Here is a 23,196-nt window from a genome sequence, read left to right on the forward strand (position 1 = left end):
CACAGGGAGACCAGGCAGGACACGAGACCCAAGAAGGCAAGAGGTGTGGGGAGGAGGGAGGGCAGGCCCTGTGCGAGGGCAGAATGCAGGACGCTGCAGGCCCCCGAGGTGGCACACATGTGGGCCTGCCCAGCAAGAGCAGGGCGTCCAGGTCTGCAGCATCCCCTCCTGGTACATGGTCCTTTGGGCTCTATCCTCTGGGCCAGGACCTCCTGAAGGTCATGGCCATATCCTCAAAGGTCACCAATCCCTGGAAAGTCAAAGAAAGGTAGGGATGTTGGCCTTGTAATAGGATAGGATTAGAGTCTGTCACTCAGTCATTGGAAAAGATCATGGAGCACCCAAGGTCCAAATCACTGTACTCCTCCTAAGGGCCCAGCTTTCTTCTGGGCTCCAGTCGGGGGTGGATCCTGCCTTTGCACAGAATGTGATTGTGTCACTTCTACAGGGGAAGCCACTGGAGAATGACACAAGACAATATTAAGCCCCTGTGTCCTGGGAGGAGCAGGCAGGAAGCACTCAAGGACATCAGAGGAAGGAGGAAACAATGTTAGCAATAATCTCAATGCCAACAATGGTCACAGCAGGAGCTCTGAGTCTTACTAGCCCTCACCGTGTGCCTGGCTCCAAACTGAGTGTGTCACAAAGTGATGCAGTGTCCCCATCACTGGGGCCCGACTCCTGGGTTTGAATCTGGTTTCTTGAATCCTACACTTGCCCACTGTGCAGTCCTGGGGAAATGACTGCATCTCTCTGTGTAGCGCTTTCTGCTTCGATATACTGATAGTTCCCACTTCTCTAGGCTGTTGTCAGAATGAACATGAACTGTTCCTAAGGCAAACACCGGGATGCCTGGCACACGTCTGTGCTCAGTGTGGTTTTGCTAACTTGTATTAATCTTCCCACAGCCCATGAGGCCAATATGACCATTAGTCTCCATGTCACAGTCAGCATGCTGAGGCTCAGGGACATCTAGCCAGTCCCATATCTGATAAGGCAGGATCTGAACCCAGGACCCTCTGCTTCAGGGTCTATGTGTATAACCCCCACACTCCTCCATTTCCACAATGAATATTCAACAAATGCTGTTACAGTTTTGCCCTCCAGGATATATCTCAACAGATGGAGGCCCTCAGCAACCACACAGGTCCTCTCATGACTCCTTGAACAACCTACATCCCTGCCTTTGCCCACAGGTTCCCCCTACCTAGAATGCCCCATATGCTCTCCTCATCCCTAAACCTGAACTCCTTCTGCAAAGTAGACTTTAGGTGTCACCCACAGGCCTCCCCAGCCCACTATGGGTTTTGTTTTGGTTAGGAATACAGGCTCTGGTGGTTGACATATTGAGTTTGAGTTTCTGCTGTTTAGGAGCTGTGTGACCTTGGACAGGTGATTTAACTTCTCTGAGCCTCAAGTTCCTCTTCTGTGAAGTAAGGATAATAATAGAAACTAACTCTAAGGAGAGAAGACTTAAATGAAGTGGTACATAATAACTGCCCCTCAGTGCATGGCAAGGGCTCAATGATGAAGGCCAACTCTTAACGGTTGTTCGATTATTATTATTTTTCCTATTTACTCCCTCAGCAACCTAGAAAAGCTTGACTCAGCCTGCATCTTTGCTTCTGTAATTATGCCAAATTCCCTGTACAAAAATGCCAAAATGAGGGCAGGCAGGGACAGGGACTATTTTAGCTAGAACTGCCGGGAAAGGCCTCTTCTAAGAGGTGACATTTGAGTAGAGCCGGAAGGATGTGAAAGGACAGCCAAGGAGAGATCTGGCCACAGTGTCCCAGGCAGAGGGAACTCTAAGGGCAAATGCTGGGAAGTGGGAAAGAGCTTGGCATACTCAGGTTGGTGTGACTGGAGGGCAGTGAGCGAGGGAAGGATATTAGGAGACAAGGTCGGAGATGATCTCCAAGGACGGGACCTTCTGAGGCTTGGTAGGGAGGTTGGATTTGTCCTGCCAGGAGCTGGGGAAGGGGAGCATCATGCATGCATTTATGGAACCCCTGGTACAGACCAGGATGCCTATAGGCCTGGGGATAGATCACAAAGAGAGGCTCATATTCCAGGGCTGCAGACAGATCATCCACAAGGAACTAGATAAATGGTCAAGAGAAATCTGCAGACGAGAGTGAGGAGATGAGAGATTAGGGATGACCAAAGAAGGCTTCTCAGAGGAGGGCACACTGACAAGCCTGGAATGAAGTGAGGGGTTGGGCCACGTGTCCAACAAAGGAGAAAACAAGGCAAGTCCTGACAGCAACCAGCGCCACGATGAGGAGAAACAGGGTGGCTGCCAGAGAGTAGCTGGGTCTGGTGTATGTTTGCATTCAAAGGGAAACCTGGGATCCTATTACCGCACTGTCTCATACTGGCTGCATGAACCTGCACAAGGACTCACCCTCTGTGGGCATCAATGTCCTCATCTGTCAAATGGTACCCATGTCATAGGGCTGTTGTTAATATCAAACACTTTAGTACATGTCAAGTGCTAAGTATGAGCTTTTTCTGTCCACAGGACTAAAGCTTTGGTAAATGCTTTTGCTGCCAATGAAGTAAGGAGCTTTTGAAAATGTGGGGTGGCTTTCCTGCTTTTTTAAGCATTTAAGAGAATATGATGTTTAGGACTTTTGATTTTAACCAAATGTTTAGCAGTATAGTAACTTTTCAAGCAATAGTAAGAATTTGCATAAATTTAACCAAATAAATCCATAAGTTTTAAATTTCTATCGAGTGTTTCTATTTAGAGAAATGTTTAAAGAAGCAATTACTTCATAAATAAATTCTGGAGGTTGGGTCTAAGCAGACCAGTGGGACACTAGCTCCTTCGCTAAAGCAGGCTAGGTGCGTGCTTGCTGCTGGGAGGGAGAACCTGCTCAAGGAAGTGTTGTTTAGAACATCGGATCAACCCTCCCCCGGGGGCCTGCAAGAGCCTGAGGAGCTGATGCACCCTTTCCCTGGCCTGGCCTGGGTCACGCTGCTGGCCTAGCTGCCTCTTCTCCTGCTCACAGGGAGTAGACAAAAGGTCCTGCTGAGCCCACAGGGTGCTGACTTACATCATCCAACAGCACTGTCCCTGTCCCTGCTGGCCTGGCTGCCTACCCACCACAGGCCTCCCTTCCCTCAGATAACAGCCAGAACCCACTGGAACTGAAGGCACCTTCCCTCCAGAGGAAGACTCAGCAACCTGAACCTGAACGCTAGGCCTACCCTCCAACACGTGCCTTTCTCACTTCAGGCCCATTTGGAATAAGCCTCTTAAGATTCCCTCTCCTAAATCTGATCCCCACGCTATGCCCTGGTCCAGCTCTAAAGCTCCCCTTGGACATCCCCAGGGTAGAATCCTTCTGGAACTGAAGGCTTGCTTGTCCAGCTGTCCATGTCTCTCTCTGTCTCTGTCTGTCTGTCACGCTTCTGGAACATCTCAGAATCACTAAACCAACCGCTGACCTTCCTTCCCCGCAGCAACCTGCTCCCTCCACCCGACTTCTCCGCCTCCATTCTCCCAGATGTTGAGCAACAAGAAACAGAAAACAACTTGGGATGGTCCTTCACTCCCTACTTTCCTCGGCAGCGGCAGGACACCCCAAGGGCTCCATCCTTCGGATCTATCTGGAATCGATTACCCTGCCCTCCTGCCCCGCCGCCGGGGATCCGGTCACCAGGGGAACTCCGCGGGCGCCGGGGCAGCAGGGTCTTCCCGGGTCTCCCTCCCTCCACCGTCATCAGCGCCCGCTCCAGACCCCACTCTCCCGAGCCACCTTTGGGAAACGCTTCGAATCGTATCCCAGATTGTGTCCCTCTGCTGTTCACAACTCGCCCTGGCTTGAAACGCCCTAGGAGTGAAGGTCCAGGTGGTCAGTGCAGCCGAGCCGCCTCTCCTCCCATTCCGATCCTTGCAGACCCCGCGCGGACCCGAGGTTCCCCCCAAGGTTTCCCAAGTGCCCCGACTCGGCCGCACATCTAAGCCTCTGCGACTCTCCCGCACCTCCCTCGCTGGCTGCCGGAAATGGGGACCCCACTCGCGAGCACCCCAGGGTCCCGGACACAGTGACCTGAGCGGCAGCTCTCGCTCGGGGCCCTAGCGTTGGACGGTGGGGGTCGGGTCGGAGGGCGGCCTGGGAATGGCACCCACCTGCGCCAGGTCCAGCAGCGCGGCCACCGGAGCCGCAGGGAGGGAGGCCGGCGCGGCGGGCGGCAAGGGCCGAGCCCCAGACCCGCCCCCGTGCAGTGGGGACAACGCTTTCCCTCCCGTCACCTCGAGTGCGACACAGTGCTCCGGAGTCCCTGACCGATGGACCAAACAGAGAGCAGATAAAATAACCGCCGCCGGTAAAGTGCCAGAAGTCCCGCCCTGAAGTGACGCGTAAGGCGCGGAAACGTCCCCCTCCAGGTCCTTCAGTGGCCCAGCGACGCCTATGCTCAGGGGGGAGCCTTCTGGGTGATGTAGTTCCCCAGCGCCAGGACCAGGCCAAGGGTCTGGGGGCTAATAAACTATGTTTAATTCAATACAGGTAGCCTAAGGCTTTAGTCAGTTATGTGGGTGTCAGTATTTTCAGGTCGGGACAAGAGAAAAGACTTCAGACAGGACCACGGTTGCAAAGATAAGTGATCCACTGAAGCAAATACACAAGGGTGGTTCCTGCCTCTGGTTCCCTCAGAAAACAAACAAACAAAACCCTCTCCTGCCTCTGTAGTTAGAGACTGTGCTCCAAACCAGAAAGCAGCACTGTTTTATCCAAGTGTTTCTTACTCCCTATCCTTAGATGCCAGTGCTTTCAGGAATATGAGACCTAGCAGGGGAAAGAAGTGACTTTATAAGTGCCATTTCCTGTGTGGGTACTGGCTGCAGTTGTCACAGTCTGCATATGTGGAAAGGGGTCATCTGAACCCTGAGTAAAAGGTTGGGATACCATTATCTCATCTTCTTGCTGGGAAGGAATTGTAATTTCACCTGAAATTTCAGTGACAGTGCCTGCACAGAGAGTTGAGATTATTTTGGAAAAACAGTTGTGAAATATCTACTGAATTAAAGCTTGTAATCATGAATATGAAGTTTGACCAGGAAACACTGAAGTCTGAGAAGCTGAGGACCTGGTTACACTGGAGACTTGGCCAGTCTGAGGCTTTGACTCTTTAAAGTGTGATATTTTTCAGTCATTCCAGAGAATGCCAAGTAATACCAACTTGAACAGAGAGGCAAAGTGGGAATTCAGAGTTTTTAGAATGGTAATGACCAAGTGCTAAGCGCTCACACAGTGACTCATAAGTAACCCATTAGTTTGACCAAACATTAGTTCTCTTCTTTCCACAAACCCCTACATTGTGGCTCCCTCTGGAGCTTAAGCAAGCACTCAATGCAGTTCATTCCCGGCTACTCACAAGAGAAACACTTCCTGTTAAACCACCCCAGTCATCTGTCTACTCACCCCCAGAGCTTCCCACCCCCAGCGAAGTTACTGCTAGCCCTGCCTACCACTCCCATTTCTTTTTTAAAGCCTTTTCCTGTTTGATTTTGACAAGGCTTTGGATCTTATGGTCAGAGCATTCTCCTATTGCAATGGCCTTTTCCAATTAAGTCTGTCTTTGCCTTAGTCTGGATTTATTATTTGACAGTTTTACAGTATCATGACTTGACTCAAGATTGAGTTTTACTTACAGAACCGTGTCATCTCTGTCCAGGTAACTAATGGCACCTTGCAAATCCTTTGAACTCCTCTCTTGTTCATGAATTCAGAAATCCTTTGGTGAATTCAGTTCTCACACCAGCACTCTGGGCTTCATGTGTGTCACATCACAGTAAGGAGTTACTTTGATTCTTTTAAGCAAAGAAATTTTTCTTTGGCCTTTTGAGTGGGGAATCATTTCCTGACTCTTGAGCAGGAACCTTCCCTATTCTTCTGTGTGAGGACTCCTTTCCCAGGCTCCGCAGGTGGGGATTGGGGTAGGGAATTTCCTAGGCCCTTCAGGCAGGAACTGTACCAGGGAGTAATCAAGGAGGACTCTTTCCTGGCTCCTTTAAGGTCTTATCTGTTTCAATTCTCTAATCATTTGAGTGACTCCCACTCTATTGGGTATTCTCCCTCTTCCTTCCCTGCTGACATTATGCTCCATTATAATGGCATTAATACAGTTCAGTATCTTCAAAAATGGCAAAATTTCACTCAAGACAGTTGAGAAGTTCAATGGCCTCCTTGGGCAGCTTGGGCTTTGCCCATACTGGCTCATCAATTGCCCATCCCTTCCCACAACCACCCCCCCTCCATTTTCATGACTTCCAAACTTCCCTTCAGCTCCTTTGATCTGTCAACACTTCTACCTCCTCCATCCCTCTATCTGCTTCTGCCAAAACTTTTCCATCCCAGTTGGACCCTTCAATATTGTATAGTCATCTAAGCTCTAGGCCCTCCTCTCCCTCTTGGGAGCTCTTGAGGGGCTCAGGGATCCAAAGAGCGTACACTTAATGCTGAAAAATCTAATTAAAACCAGGCTGGATGTTTTATCAACTCAGATGAGCTGTAGAGATGCCCAGATGGTCATTTGGTGTATCCCCAGTCCCTGACCCAAAATTCAGTCCACGTCCTCCATAAGAGTACACATCAGAGTAAAGAAAATCTTAAGGGTCTCCTCCACTAATATTGTTGGAGACACTTCACCTCTGATATCAAATAGGTCACCTTAACTTGCCCCATCTACCAGAAATGCAATGCTGATGCTTTTTAAAAGAGTAAGGGTGGTCAAGGGCAAGGGTCAGCAGTTTTTAACCAATAAATTAAAATTTTAAATTAAAGCTTTGAGTTCTCTATTTGTATCTGGCTGTATGTTTATGTATGTATGTATGTTATTTTCCTACCTCCAGGTAGTATTGAAATATTAGATTACAAAATGTTTTCAAGAACTCTATTTTGATTGGCTTAGAGATAAATAAGCACTTCCATGAATTAAATATTCCTAAAGTTCTCAAAAGTTAAGAAAATTTCACATCTGCAATTTTCAAAAATTCTCTCACAGAAACTAACCCAAATATTTTAAAAACTCAACTTCACATAACTAAAGTAAATCATGGCAAACAAGTCTAGTTTAATATTACTGGTTTAAATAAATTCAGCTATGTCTTCTGAGTTATCAAGTATAGATAAAATATAAACATACATTTTTATTCTTTGTGGTATATTCCTCCTAAACTTATGTAGGCTTACTGATCAAATAGACTAGCACTACATCTATTAAATATTTAAGATTATAAAAAAATGTAAATTTGTTTAACCAAATTAAATCATTGTCTTACAAAACTATCTTAACTCTAATCTGCTTCATAATATATCAGCCTGAAAATAGTTTTCAAGATATTTTGCTAAGTTAAAACCCTCAGACTTGTGCTAAATTAAGTAATGAATATTCATTAAATAACTAGATTATTTTTAAGTAAAATACTGAAATATTAATTATCAGGCATATCTTTAAGGCTATATATGTCTGGGTCTATTAACATATTCATTTTTGCCTCATTGAAAAGTTGTACTATAAGGGATAGTTATGGCTATAAAAAATTGTAAGATATATATTCATAACCTCTGGTTGTTTGCTACAAAATATTAGTATATGATAGTTCATAATTATTGACCTCCTAGGTTTCCTTAAAATAAAAATTAGTGTGAATGAATGTTATCATCAATATATGTGAATGAAACTCTATTAGGAGCAAGCACTAGTAGCATATAGAACAACTTTTTATGGAAATATAGAAGATATGTTTTTATTAAGGAAAAAAAAATTTTGTCCTAAAGTAAAATGACTGGTTGTTCCAAAATAAAAAAGAAGGAAATGTAGGATAAAAGTTAAGTGGATACAAAAGTTGTGATGGGGAGTTTTATTTGTTGAAGTCAAAGCTGGCAAAGAATTAATGGGTTTATTTATAATTTTTTAAGAGACACTTTAATATCAAATATTACACTAATGCAAAACAAAAATTTTTTTTTCTTTCTGTTAAATGACAAAATTTCCTTGGATGTTTTACCTGCTCTTAACAAGAAATTCGAAAAGTTTTTCTTGGACTGCTAAGTAATTTGCCTAAAATGCAAAAATACTGTGTCTTATTAGAGTAATTCCTTGTGCTTTCATGTTGATTTTATCATGTCCTTGATTAATTGAGAAGCCAAACTCTTCTCACTTTTTATAGTTCTAAAGTTCTTTACAAACTCCCACAATTTACATGCTTTGTTCTGGGAAATAACCAGGACCGTGGGAAATCTTACTGAAACAGCCAACATGATTGCCATAAAATAACATCAATTTCAAGAAGTGGTCCTCCAAAACTGTCTGACATTGGACATGATTCTGGCCTCCCAAAGGGGCACTTAGGCAGTGATCAGTTGTCAGAAGGAGCTGCTGTGTATATGTCCCCCAAAACATCTTTATCTCTATGCTATCACCAAAAATATTCAAAGCACAAACCAGAAAATGAAGCAGATCGCCACTGTCACTTTCACTTTGCGGTCTAAGAACACTTTGGGTTCAATGACCTGGAATGTTTTTGTCTGATTCCTTTCCAACCTCAGATTTTGGTTTTACTCCCTTTTTCAACCGTAGCCATTCTTTTTATTAAATTCCCAGACATAGCTCTCACCAGTGCCTTGTCTCTAAGGCCCTCCGACAGCTGTGGGTTGGCAACATGTTCAACATATAATAAGGCTAATACTTCAAAGCCAACAAGAACGTGCAGGCCAGCCCATCGGTGAAAACTACTTTGACCATCCTTAACATCACATGACTCTAATTCTATCCATGATAGTGTTTAAGGACAGACCTGACCTACTTAAACAACAGCAGGGACTGAGTGTTCACAATTACCTGTAGCATACCCACTGACTTGGCTTAATCAAACTTCAGTCAGGCCTTTCCCCTCTTCACAGGCCCTGAGCCTCAACTCACCCCCAAGCTTAAGTGAGCACTAAGATGGAAGCGTATCTCCTCAACAGCTCTTTCTGACAATTAGCTAAACACAGAGAAATACTTCCTGCTCCCATCATGCTGTCTGCTCACTCCCACCACTTATCCCCCGACCCTGCTCTCCACACACATTTCCTGTTATCCCTGTTTACCCTTCCCCGTAAAAGAAACACCCTTCTCTGTTCTATTTTGAGACACTTGTAGAACTTGCGTTCAGAACATTCTCCCTACTGCAATAGTCTTTTCAAATAAAGTTTCTTCTTACTTAAGTCTGGATTTGTTTTGATTTGCCAGTAAAAATTAATTCTGTGGTGTGATGTTTATTTCTTACTTAACAGGTATTACTTAAGCCCTTCCTGTGTCCAGGCACTGTTGGGGGTGCAAGACACACATCAGAAACCAAAGGGACACAGATCTCTGCCCTCACGGTGCTCACGTTCTGATTAAGGAAGATGAAAGGGAAATATTAACAACAAAACAGTAAATGATACAGTATAGACAAAGCTATGGCTGATGAGAAATGGGGAGTTTTCCTCTAGAGGTAGTAAGGAAAGACCTTGTTAATCCAGGGCATTTAAGCAAAGACTTAAAGAAGTGAGGGATGAACTGCGGGTATCTTGGGGAATAAGTTCTAGGTGGAGGACACAGCATGGGCAAAAGCCCTGAATTGGTACCATCTGCACTCTTCTGAAGAAGCAAGGAGGCCTGGGTAAGTGGAACCAGGTGAGTCAGGAGGCAAGTGGAAAGAGATGAGGTGCTGGTGAGAGAATGAGGCAGGCAGAGGAGGAAGGTAACATGACATGTACGTTTCCACTGAAGTGATGAACTGGTTCACAGTACACAAGCTGTCCTGTGCCACGGCAGAAAGGAGAGGCATTTGTCCTAGTCGGCAGGCCAGGAGGTGGAGGACGGGGGCCTTTCCTAGAGACACCTGAGGCGAATCCTAAACCACCAGAAGTAGATAACCAAGGGAAAGCACCAGAGTGTTTTCCAGACAAAGGGAAGGGGAAGCATCTTCAAAGGCCCCGCGACCCGAGAGGACCCTGGCTTTTCACAGTCCATGTGTTGAATATGACTGGAATCCAAGGTATGATGGGGGAATTGGGAAGAAACGTGGCCCTGGAGATATAAAAAGGGAAGACTTTGAAGGAACACCAGGGCACATGCTAACTTAATGGCTGTCTTACACTGCTTTGAAAGAGCTTTGCCAACATTTTCTAATTATAAATATATACTCAATGCAAAGTACTTGGCAAAAGGAAAAAAAATGTATAAGTAATGAAGTAAGAGAGCACCAGTAATGTCATCTCCCAGAAATATGTACTGTCAATATATTGGTGCTCGTTGTTCTACCCTAAATGCTTATAATGTATGTAATACATACATTTGGAAGGGTGTATACACATAAATGAATATACCTTTTTTAATTTATAGAAATCAAATCAAACTTTACATGCTATATTGTAGTCTCCCTTTTCAACACAATAGATTGGGAAAATATTTCCATGTCAACCAACATGTATCTGTCATCTTTTCTAACAATTCTATAGTGTTCAGATTCTTGCATATCCCATACTGGAAACAAGTTCCATGAATACAGGGACCATATGTATCTTGTTCATTGTACTGTTCCTAGCATCTAGCAGAGTGTCTGAAACATAAAAAAAAACCTTAATAATATGCTTAATTAATTACTTGGGGATTTTCAGGTTTTTCTACTGTCGTTGCCATTATAAACAATACTGCTATGGAGAAACATGTATAAATGCTTGCAAATTCATTGGTGATATTTTTTAATTAAGTGCCTAAAATTTAAAATGATCAGCAAAAATGTATATTCTTTTTAAGGCTTTTATTATGAATTGACAACTGCCCTTCAGAAAATCTTTTATTGCCAATTCATAGTCTGACCAAAAATAGATGACAATGTAATTTTCCTCACACACTTGCCAACCCTATAGAGGAACAGTATTACTCATTTTTGCAAATATAATATGTGAAAAACTAATCTTACTTTAAAATATGTGTGAATTTGATTACTGGTGAGAATCTTTTCATACTTGATTGATAGTGATCGTTTGTATTTTGTGAATTTCTTGATCACATCCTTTGCTATTTCTTATTTTGTGCTTGTCTTCCTTATTTATGATGACTATTCATAAAAATTTATTGGCATTTTGTCTAGGCAGCAAATGTTGTAGTTGCTTCTGCAACTTTAATTTTACCTTTTCCCAATTGCATAGAATTCACATGGCTTAGCATGGATTTAACCCCACTTCCAGCTTCAGGAGTCGACTCTTGACTGGTCTACACTAAAGAGAAAAATTCCATCTTCTTTCCTTGGTGATTAGTTCAGGCACTGGCACCTAATTCAGACCTAAGCCAGTGATTAGCTCAGAGCTGGCCAGCAGCACTCCCGTGGAGGAACACTAAACTGAAACTGTTGGAATAATTACACCCTACTTTCACTGGGATAGACACTAGCCCATGCTTAAGTGGGTCAGATGATGATGGAAATATTCCCTGATCAGAGTGATTGGGTTTAAGAGTGATCTAGTCAGAAATAACCTTGAGACTTTGTGTGTGTGCAGTTTTGGGAAGTAGGACATTTTCTCCCCTTGGAATGAACCAAGAATAATCTAGTCCCACTTGCCAGTCACAGATATCTTATGAATATGAAGGAAACCGACCTGAGGATGAGGCCAACACTAGAAAGAGTATGGAATCAAGAGACAGACAATTAGGCACAGAGCTCTGTACAACCATGTCAGAAGTCTATTCAAACTGAGAAAATAGAATTTTATAAAAATATTTTAAGGTAGTTTAAGTTGTGTTTTCTGTGTCTTGCAACCAAAACCACATGGATATTGTATGTCATATAATTTTTTTCCAGTTTTTCATTTGTCTCATCTACTTTTCAAAATATTTTATCATTTATTTACTGAAATCTTTTATCATTGATACATTTTTTAAACTAATGAAATGTTATCCTTGATATTTTTTTTGACTAAGACACTTGCACCGGTTGGCATCTAAAATCAGTGATCAGTCTCAAGATCCAGGCCAAGTTTCACAAGGTGTCATTCCCACACGACTACTCTATTCATACCTAAACGTGTGCAATGCTATTTCTCAGTATTCATATGCTTCTCTTTAGCCCAAAGAGGTCATGTGGGTTCCATAAAGCCAGATTTTTCTAATTCTGTGACATTTGTTTTATTGAATCCATTAGAGTTCTGACTGTGGACTTCTTTTGAGATATCCTTGGGCTGTTAAGCAGAGACAGAATACTATTTTTAAATAGTGTTTAGGTTGTCCAATTCCATTTCTGCATACATTGGTGTTACTTTAAGAACACCTTCTATAATATCAGTGTGATATGAGTTAATGAATTTAAAATTTTTTAAATAAATAATTTTCTGTGCATGGGTAGGCTTTAAAAAATAAAAACAGGTGTACACAAGAAGTAAAATAATCTGTCAACAAAATGATGTGTGAGAGAAGTGTCCATTTCATCTCCAAATGGAGAAAATTAGAATATCCTTTAACTTCTGATTGTATGAATGAAAATTTTCAGAATATCAGTATCAGTGGAAACAATAAATCATGAACAAGAGTATATAAAAATGAAAGTTGAAGAAAATTTTAATTAGCTTATTTGATTTTCTAGAATTTGAACTATCTGAACTGATTCTTAATCATAAAAAAATGACACTGAGGACTTCTGATGTCAGCTCTGACATGGAAAGAGCTTCAAAGTCATAACTCCCATTCTTAATGCTGAACATGACTTCCGTCCTTAAGAAAAAAGCTGAACTGAAAGTAATTGACTTTTCTTAGACCACCAGAGAATTAAAGTCATCAGGCAAAACCTACTCTAAATCAGGATAAACAGGTAAATACAGAGAATCACAGCAGGGATCAGCTTACTTGGAATAAAAGCACTGGAGCCACAAAGTGGCAGGTACACTTCAACAGAAACTTGGATGAATCGTTACAGTCTGCATGTGGATGAGAGTGACTCCTCGGGGTTGTAGTATTTAGGAAGGCCCCCAGTGCATTCACGGGTTCCAGGAACCCCATCAGGTTCTCATGGTGAGGAGCCAAGAAAAATTCCTTCATGGCTCTGGCAGGAGGAGGAGAAAAGTATCCATTTAGAAATAGAGCATTCTCCATAACAAAGGCCTATTCTCCAAGGGAAAATATTTTACCAGTCTTCTCAGATACAGGAAAAGGGCAGTTCTTCAACTCCAGCAACCTCTGACTTTCCTGGATCACCCAATGGGGAGAGGAAGCTGAGACACACTTGTGAAAGCCACAGCAGAGGGATGCACTGGTAGACTGAGATTTAATAAGACTACAAAACACTGTTCTCCCCATCCCTTACTGTCCAATCAGTGGTACTGGTAGAAGTGAATTACAGCTGGAAGAGCAGCAAAGTGCTTCTATCACTTACGAAGGCACTTTTAGGGAAACCCAAAGCCAACTGGAGGGACAAAACAAGGACTAGCACAAAAGTAATTTGAAGCCTCTGGTACCAACACCTGCAGCCATTAAACAAACCCAACTCCTAGCCAGACTAACGTTCAATCTAGAAACGCTGAACTTCACAAGAGTACTGCAGTCCTGGAAAGAGTTACTATTAAAGAAATCCCACCACGCTTTGTGTTCTGGGAAGCAGCCTACCAGAAAGTATCATTCTTCCTCATATGACCTAGCTAAGACTTGCAGGTAACCCCTTTGTTTACTTGGTAGGCCAGACACAGACCCTCCAAATTCCCATCCTTTGTCTTGTAAAGTGATTAGTTAGCTGAACTGTTTGTCTCCATTGATCAATGAGAACAGAATGCCTATTGACTTGGCCAAATTTTAGTTAAGTATCTCCTCTTCCCATAGGGTCCTGGACTTTCACTCACCCCAATGTTTAAACAAACATTGGGACAACACTCCTTAATGATCCCTCCTGCAAATGGGCTGACCAGGAAATGCATTTCCAGCTCCATTTTCCAGTCGTAACACTTATGAATATGAACATCATATGCAATTGGTTCATCTCACTGTCCCATAACCAATTCTGTCTAGCCTTGTTCACTCCTCACTATAAAAGAAAATTCTTTCTGGCTGACCTTTGAGACACTTTTAGATTTTGTGCAATCATCTTTTCAAATAAAGTCTCCCTACTCAAGTGCAAATCTGTTTTTTATTTGACAAAACTCATGATAAAGGCCTTTGTTTACCTCTGTCCCTGTGGTGGTTAACTTTGTGAGTCAACTTGGCTGGGTCATAGTGCCTAGATATGTGGTCCAATGTGTGGATTCATGTAATTACCACCATAGTCAAGATGCAAAACTGTTTCAGCACCACAAAGGAACTCCCTTTGCTTCTCCTTTATACTCCACCCATCCTGTTCCCCAAAACCATGGGGCAGTTAAAGCAGGGGAGTGGGACCACCTGAGACTTGTCCGCTGGGCCAGGACATGGCCTATCCAACTTTGGGTACCCTAGAAGCCTTTGACAAACTAAGTGCACTGTGAATATATACTGGGGTTTTTTTTGTTTCTTTTATTTAAAGACATATTTTAGAGAATTTTTAGGTTTGCAACAAAATTAAGAAAGAGAGATATCCCATATACCTCCTGCCCCCACGCACGCATAGCCTCCCCCATTGTCAACATTCCCCCACCACAGTGGGACATTTGTTACAACTGATGAATCTACATTGACACATCATAATCAACCAAAGGCCATAGTTTATATTAGGGTTCACTTGTGGTGGTGTGCATTCTATAGGTTTGGACAAATAGATAACAGTATGTATCCAGCATTATATTATTGTGCACAGTAGATTCACTGCCCTAAAAATCATCTGTGCTTTGCCTACTTAACCCTCCCCTAACCTGTGGCAACAACTGATCCTTTGGCTGTCTCCACAGGTTTTCTTCTCTAGAATGTCATATATTTGAAATCATACTGTATGTAGCATTTCAGATTGTTTTCTGTCACAGTAATATGCACTTAAGGGTCTTCCATGTCTTTTCATGGCTTGATAGCTCATTTCTTTTTAGTGGTGAATAATAAGCCATTGTCTGAATGTATCATAGTTTATTTATTCATTCACCTACTGAAAGATATCTTAGTTGCTTGCAAGTTTTGACAATTATGAATAAGTCTGCTATAAACATCTGTTTGCAATTTTTGCATGGACATAATTTTCAACTTCTTTGGGTAAATACCAAGGTGCATAATTACTGGATCATATTATAAGAATATGTTTAATTTTGTAAAAAACTGCCAAGCTGTCTTCCAATGTGGCTGTGCCATTTTGTATTCTCACCAAGAGTGTATGAGAGTTCCTGTTGCTATGCATCCTGGCCAGCATTTAGTGTTAGTGTTCCAGATTTTGGGCATTCTAACAGGTGTGTAGTTGTATCTTATTGTTGTTTTATTTGCATTTCCCTGATGACATAGGGTATCGAGCATCTTTTCATATGTCTTTTTGCCATCTCTATATCATCTTCAGTGAAGGGTCTGTTAAGATCTTTGGTCCATTTTTAAATGTTTTTTTTTCTTACTGTTGAGTTTCAAGTGTTCTTTGTATATTTTATGTAACAGCCCTTTACCCTAAGTGTCTGAAAATTTTTTCTCCCAGTCTTTGGCTTGTCTCTTCATTCTCTTGACATTGTATTTCATTTTTAATTTTAATCAAGTCCAACATATTAATTGCTTCTTTTATGGATCGTGCCTTTTGTGTTGTAACTAAAAAGTCATCACCATACCCAGAGTCATCTAGGATTTCTGTTATCTTCTAGGAGTTCTATAATTTTGCATTTTATATTTAGGTCTTTGATCCATTGTGAGTTAAATGTGTGTGTATATATATATATATGTGTGTGTGTGTTATATATATATATATATTCACATATGTTATATACATATTATATATATATTCTGTTTCTCTGGAGAACCCTGACTAGCATATGTCCATATTACCTGATACATTATCTGGATTTCAACAAAAAAAATTGCAAGACGTCCTAAAAAGTAAAGCAAAAATACAGTATAATGAAACAAATCAAATATTGAAATAGAACTCACATATGTTGCATATTTCATAATTGTCAGACAGGGAGTTTAAGATAACTAATTAATGTGTTAAGGGCTCTAAGGGAAAAAGTGGACAGTGTGCAAGAAAAGATGAATAATGCTAGCAGACAGATAGACACTCTAAGAAGATGTTAAAAAGAATTCCTAGAAATCAAGAATTCTATAATATTATTGAAAAATACCTTTTATGGCTTCATCAATAGACCAGACAGAGCCAAGGAAATAATCAGTAAAATTGAAGACATGTCTATATAAGCTTTCTAAACTGAAATGCAAAGAAAAAGAAAGAATGAAGGGAACAGAGCAGAACACCCAGAATAATGGGGTAATTTCAAAAGGGACAGCATATGCAGAATATCAAAAGGAAAAAAGAAAAGAGAATGGAGCAGAAGAAATATTTGAAGTAATAATAGCTGAGAATGTTCCAAAATTAATGACAGTCACCAGACCACAATCCAGGAAGCTCAGGGAACACCAGGCAGGATAAATAACAAAATAATGTATATTTAAGCATATCATACTCAAACTGTAGAAAACCAAAGATCAAGTGAACACTTAAAGCGATTTGAAAGAGAAAACAATGCCTCACCCATGGGGGAACAAGAATGTTACAAGGGATTTCTCATTTTTAAAAATCACACAAACAAGAAGAGTGTAGAGTAAAATATTTAAAGTGTTGAAAGAAAATAAACACCAACCTAGAATTCTATATCCAGTGAGATTATTCTTCAAAAGTGGAGAAAATATATAGACTGACACAGTAAACAAATTAGAAATTTATCTCCAGCACCTGTCTTGCCAGTAATGTTAAAAGTTCTTCAAGTAGAAAAAAGATAATAATAGTTCAGAAATTCACCTACATAAAGAAAGAAGTATTAGAGGAGGAGGAATATATGAAGGTAAAATAAAATATTTTCCTTTACTTAATCTATTACATAACTTTCAAAGTAATAATACTAACAATGTATTATGCATTAGGTGATTAGAGCATATGCCTAAGTAAAATGAACAACTGCAATATCATAAGGGACAGGAGAGAGGAATTGGAAACATTGTTATATTACCTTTGCTCTCCATGAAGTGATATGTTATTTGAGAGTTGACTTGGATCAGTTGTAAATTTATATTGCTAACTCTTGGGCAACCACCAAGACAATTTCTCAAAGAAGTATAATCAATATGCTAAGAGAGGAAAGAAAATGGAATTGTATAAAATGCCCAGTTTAAAGCAGAGAAGACAGAAGAGGGGAAGGGAGAAAAAGAAAGAACAAGTGCAACCAATAGAAAACAGCTACAAACATGGTGGGTATTAATCAACTATAGCAATAATCACTTTAAGTGTGAATGGTCTAAGTATATCAATTAAAAGACAGATACTGCCATAGTTGATTAAAATTGTGACCCAACTGTATATTGTCTATAAAAGAAAATGACATTGATAAAATGTATTACACATCAATGGATGAGGAAAAATTGAAATGAACTCAGGGAAAAATAGCTGAACCACTAAAACACATAAACCTTTTGAAAAGAACATGCAGTTAACATTTAACCAAAAGCAAGAGGAAAAGAAATCAATTTATGAAAAGTAAAAGAGCTTTGTAAAATGTTAATTATCTCCAATCTGATACACATATAAGAAATAGGCCAATTGCAACATTCACTCATGAAAAAAATTCCCCGGTATATAAGCTTTGTCTTAAAACCTGTCTGCTGCACAGTAACCACAGGTGGTGTAGTTGAGGAGTAAGAAATACTTGGTAATGGCAAAACCACTATGTTAGCTTATGAAAATAGTTGAAGAAAGTAGAAAATTTGGAAAATACACATATGAATGCATTAAAAATAATGTTAAAAAACCTACCTCCTAGGAAAAGTATATTTTGTTTTTATTTTTTGTTTCTTAGTGTAAGCTCATTTCAAAATCAACATGAATAGAATTTATGACATAGGGAGTTTCCCCTTATTTATATTTCAAGATTTTCTACTTGTTCTGATTTGATGTTTCCTATTCAAAACAACTAGCTTTACTGTGATCCCATGGCCTCTATGAAGTATTTTTGCCCATCTTTATTGATGTAAATGTTTTCCATGTTTTTGTTTTTGTTTTCTATTTAGTATGCAATGTGAAAGATTTTAAAGTCAGATAAAATAAGGTCAAATTAATTCATGCAATATTTATTGATACCTGCTTTGTGCCAGATATTCTATCTCACTGGAGATACATCAATAAGCCCAACTGAGGAGAAACTGTTTTCATGAAATGAAATTGTAGAGAGTTAATACCTTACATGTTACTCAGCAGCCTTTTATTTAATCCTTTTGATAATTATATTAGGCATTTAAAATATATATTTAATGTAAGGAAACTGAGTCCTGGAGAGGTCAAGTGACTTGTGAACAGCACTTGGCCAATAAAAAGCTGGGCCAAGTTTATAACCCAATTTTGCCTTTGACTTTCAGGATAACTTCAGGAAATGGCATTGTTCTTGTTACAGGAATGATGATGCTATATTTGAGTGACAAATGATTCTGAAAGCAAACGGGAAAATGAGCAGGCACAGCTACTTACCCCCACCCTGCATGTTTAATCTTTTAGGATTTAATGGGCATTTGCTGATTTCTGATAAATCTCCCTTTCTTCCAGTACTTAAGACAGACACAGCATCTTCAGATGCTGGAGTTTGTATAAGAATCAGAATAGTTTAGGCACTTTGATCCAATATTTGGAAAGTAGCTTTGTTTACAGAGATTCTAACATAAATTGATAAGTGCTTATAGTGGATCTTAAATTATAAGGAAAAAATCCTTAGGATCAAAATATCTGAGAATGAAATAAAGCAATGCATTTCCTTGTCATAACAGGTCATGTTCGAATCAGAAAACAATTTTTCTTATAGCCCATCCCTTTGAAACTATGCAAAAGTGAGTATTTTAGAAGGATTATATAGCTTGCCATTATAGAGAGAAATGTATCTCTATTTTCTATAATTCCTTTGGGGGAGAGCTGGATAACAGTATGTGGATTGCACATTGTCATGGACTCCAATAAATAACGAAAACGAAGATAAACCAAACATTCCCAAAACAGGTTTTATTTTGTTCTTGATGCAGTCTCTTCTTATATTTTGTCTATATGGTTTCCCTTGGTTGATTTGTTTCACTCATATGGATTTAGCTTCTTACTATACTTTAATAACTCCTATTCTGAATTTTCGTCTGAGCTCTGAGGCCACATTTTATAACTACTAGCTAGACATCTCCACCTGGGCAGCACAAAGGCAACTAAAACTCACTGGGCCTAAAAAACAAATTTATGATCTCCCATACACATGCCCCTCTTTGTATGACTGTAAACCAGTTAATATCTCTAATATCTATTCTCCAAAATAGATGCATAGAAGTCATCCTCATTTCCTTGCCTCTATAATCACCCATTGTCAATATGTCTTATCAATTCTATTCCCATAACTCAAATTCACCCCCTCTAAAATATCCACAGTGCTGTAGTTCATGTACTGTTGAGCAGTTGGCCAAACTTTTGAAATAGTTGTGATTTACCCAAATGAGTACAACAGTGCTGCTAGAAAGAGGCATGCCTTCAATTAATGATTCTGATAACTATGTAATATAATCTGGGTAAGAAGGACTCTGAGAATATAAATGGGGTGACAGATAACAAAAGGCTGTAGGTTCAATGTGTTAGAGATCCTAGAGAGTCAAAGAGTGTTTTAGATGTGGTACTAAAGGGAGTTGGACAGTTGGAGGTTGTGCTCAAGGAATGAGATTATGTAGGAGTTGTGGTTATTGGAAATGATAAAATCTGGGATATGGCCATGGGAATGACCGACTAAGGGAGTGGCAAACGAGTTCACTGGAGGAAAGAAAAAGAAACTGATTAGACAGAGAACTGATAGGACCAGTGTTTGTATTGAAATGGCCCAGAATTAAGACAGTGATAGTGCTGGAGAGATTGACAGGGAACCAAGGCTCTGTAATGTCTGCAAAAAGGAGAAGGGACAGTGGGGTCTATGCAGTGAAGAGATGAGCTCCTTTGCAAATGGAGGGGTTTATGTTGATGGTGGTAGTGATCCAGTGAATGAGTTTCAGGAATTGAGGAGAGGTGAGAGAAACAGAAGAGGACTCAGTATGGCTTTTAGAGTCCTTGACAGGAGGGTTGGATGATGACTCAGTACTCCTGGTTTTTTGTGGTAAGTGATCAACATATATAAAAAAACAGGGTGAAATTTATTTCTTTTTCTTTCTTTTATTGTGCTAAAAAGCTCATAACATGAAACCTAACCTCTTAAAAAATTTTTAAGTATACAGTTCAGTCTCGTTAACTATATGCACATTATTGTACAGCAGACTTCTAGAACTTTTACATTTTGCACGGCTGAAACTCTGTAGTCATTGAACAGCAACTCTCCATTTTGAATTCCCACCAACCCCACAACCCCAGGCAACCACAGCTCCACTTTCTGCTTCTATGAGGGTGACTATTTTATATACCTCATATAAGTGGAATCATACAGTACAGTATTTGTCCTTCTGTGACTGGTTTATTTCACTTAGCATAATGGTCTCAAGGCCGATCCATGTTGTAACATGTCACAGGATTTTCTTCTTTTTAAAAGCTGAATAAAATTCCGCTGTATGGGTAGAGCACACTTCCTTTATCCATTCATCCATCAGTGGACATCTACATTGTTTCTACTTTTTGTCTAATGTGAATAATGCTGCAGTGAATATGAGGGTGCAGATAGCTGTTCAAGATCCTGATTTCAGTTCTTTTGGATATATAAGTTCTATTTTTAATTTTTTGAGGACCCTTCACACTGTTTTCCTGTTTACCAGAGTGGCTGCCAATTTACACTCCCACTAACCAGGCACAAGGGTTCCAGTTTATGTACTCACCAATACTTGTGATTTTCTGTTTTGAGATATATGTATATAAGCCATCCTAGCAGGTGTGAGGTGGTATCTCATTGTGGTTTTGATTAGCATTGTCCTCAGAATTACTGATGTTGAACATCTTGTCATATTCCTATTGGTCATTTGGTTTTTTTCAGCTTTACTGAGATATAATTTATATGTAGCACTGTAAATTTAAGATATATAATATGCTGATTGATATGCTTATATATTGCAAAATGATTACCACCATAGCCTTAGCTAATACCTCTATTATGTCACATACTTACCATTTCTTTTTTGTGAGAACTTATTTATTTAACCTTTCGACCCCCTTCGCCCATTTATCCCATTTCCCCACCCCCAACTCCTGGCAACCACCAATCTGTTCTCCACATCTATGAGCTTGTTTATTTTTAAGATTCCACATATAAGAGAAATCATATATGGTATTTGTCTTTCTCTGACTTATTCACTTAGTACAATGTCCTCGAGGTCCATCCATGATGTAAAATATATTCTCTTAGCAACTTTCAAGCATATAGTACAGTATAATTAACTATCATCACCATATTATACATCAGATCTCCAGAGCTTATTAATCTTACAATTGAAGTTTGTAATATTTAAGCAACATCTCATCATTTCCCCCACCCCAATCCCCCTTGGTAATTACCTCTCTACTCTCTGTTTCTATGAGTTCAGGTTTTTCAGATTCCACACTTAAGTGTGTAGAGTATCTGTGTGTCTCTGTCTGACTTATTTCACTTAAGATAATGCCTTCAAGGTCCATCCATGTTGTTGCAAATGTCAGGATTTCCTTCTCATGTCTAATATGCCATTATATATATATGTTTTATATACATGCATATTTATATATATTATATATATATTCTTATATATATGTAAATGTATCACATCTTTATCTACTCATCTGTTGATGGACAATTAGCTTGTTTTCATATCTTGGCTATTGTAAATAATGCTGCAATAAACATGGGGTACAGATAATGTCTCCACGATCCTGATTTTCTTTCCTCTGGTGGAATTGCTGGAGCTGGCCGTTCTATTTTTTTTTTTTTTGAGGAACTTCTATCCTGTTTTCCATAATGGCTGTACCAATTTATATTCTCACCAACAGTGCACAAGGGTTCCGTTTTTTTCACATGTTCACCAGCACTTGTTATCTTTTGTCTTTTTGATGATAGGCATTCTAACAGCTGTGAGATGATATCTCATTGTGGTTTTCGCTTGCATTTCCATGCTGATTAGTGATATTGAGCACCTTTTCATGTTCCTATTAGCCATTTGTATGTCTCCTTTAGAAAAATGCCTGGGGACTTTGCCCATTTTTGAAATTGGATTATTTGGGGTTTTGGCTATTGTATGAGTTCTTTATGTTCTGGATATTAACCTCTTATTAGATATATGGCTCACAAACATGTTCTTCCACTCTGTAGGTTGCCTTTTCATTTTGTTTGTGGTTTCTTTTGCTGCGAAGAAGCCTTTTAGTTTGATATTGTCCCACTTTTCTTTTGTAGTTTTTGTTGCCTATGCTTTTGGTATCACATATAAGAATTAATTGCCAAAACCAACATGACGTTTTCCCCCTGCATTTTCTTCTAGGTGTTTTACTGTTTTATGTCTCACATTTAAATCTTTAATTGGTTTTGAGTTTATTTTTGGGTATGGTGTAAGACTAAGGTTTCATTTCATTCATTTGCATGTGGATATCCAGTTTCCCAGCACCACTAGTTGAAGAGAAGACAGGATGAACGTTAATCATGATTATCTCAAGGCAGAAAGGGGTGACAAGCCTGTGGGGAAGGCACTGGGGTAAGGCACCTTGCGGGAACATGTGGAATTCTGTGGCTCCCACTTGATCCCTGCTGATAGATGTACAGTGTCTTGCAGAGAGGTGTTCTCACCTTCGGCACATCAACGCCCGTTTGACCTCTGAGGGAAGAGGCCTCGGGGCCAGCACTAAGGTACTCTTGTTCTGAGTCCATGGGCATTCTCTTGGCCTCTGCCTTGGTGTCTTGCAAGGGGTGTTCTTAATAATACAGGGACCTGGAGTTCCTCTTGACATATAATGAAAAAGCCTGTGGTTTAAATTCCTTCCACCACTTACCCACTCTCCAGTTTGTCTATGTTCTTATTATATTTTCAAAACAGATTCTTAGATATAGTTTACAGAAGAGAGTGATTCTCTCCCCTTATAGT

The 23,196-nt window shown here is 40.1% G+C and overlaps 1 protein-coding gene across 1 annotated transcript in view; it reads right to left on the minus strand.

The window, feature by feature from the left end:
• The window catches only part of LOC118910067 (uncharacterized), a 97,089-nt gene extending 74,107 nt beyond the window's left edge, over positions 1-22,982 (minus strand). The window contains exons 1-2 of the mRNA XM_057495400.1: positions 22,902-22,982; positions 4,142-4,492 (exon numbers count right to left, since the gene is read on the minus strand). Of these exons, the coding sequence (XP_057351383.1) occupies positions 4,142-4,492; positions 22,902-22,982 (432 nt within the window). The remainder of the gene's footprint in view (positions 1-4,141; positions 4,493-22,901) is intronic.
• Between the last annotated feature and the right edge of the window lie 214 nt (positions 22,983-23,196).

Source organism: Manis pentadactyla, chromosome X, assembly GCF_030020395.1.
Source record: "Manis pentadactyla isolate mManPen7 chromosome X, mManPen7.hap1, whole genome shotgun sequence".
Taxonomy (NCBI): domain Eukaryota; kingdom Metazoa; phylum Chordata; class Mammalia; order Pholidota; family Manidae; genus Manis; species Manis pentadactyla.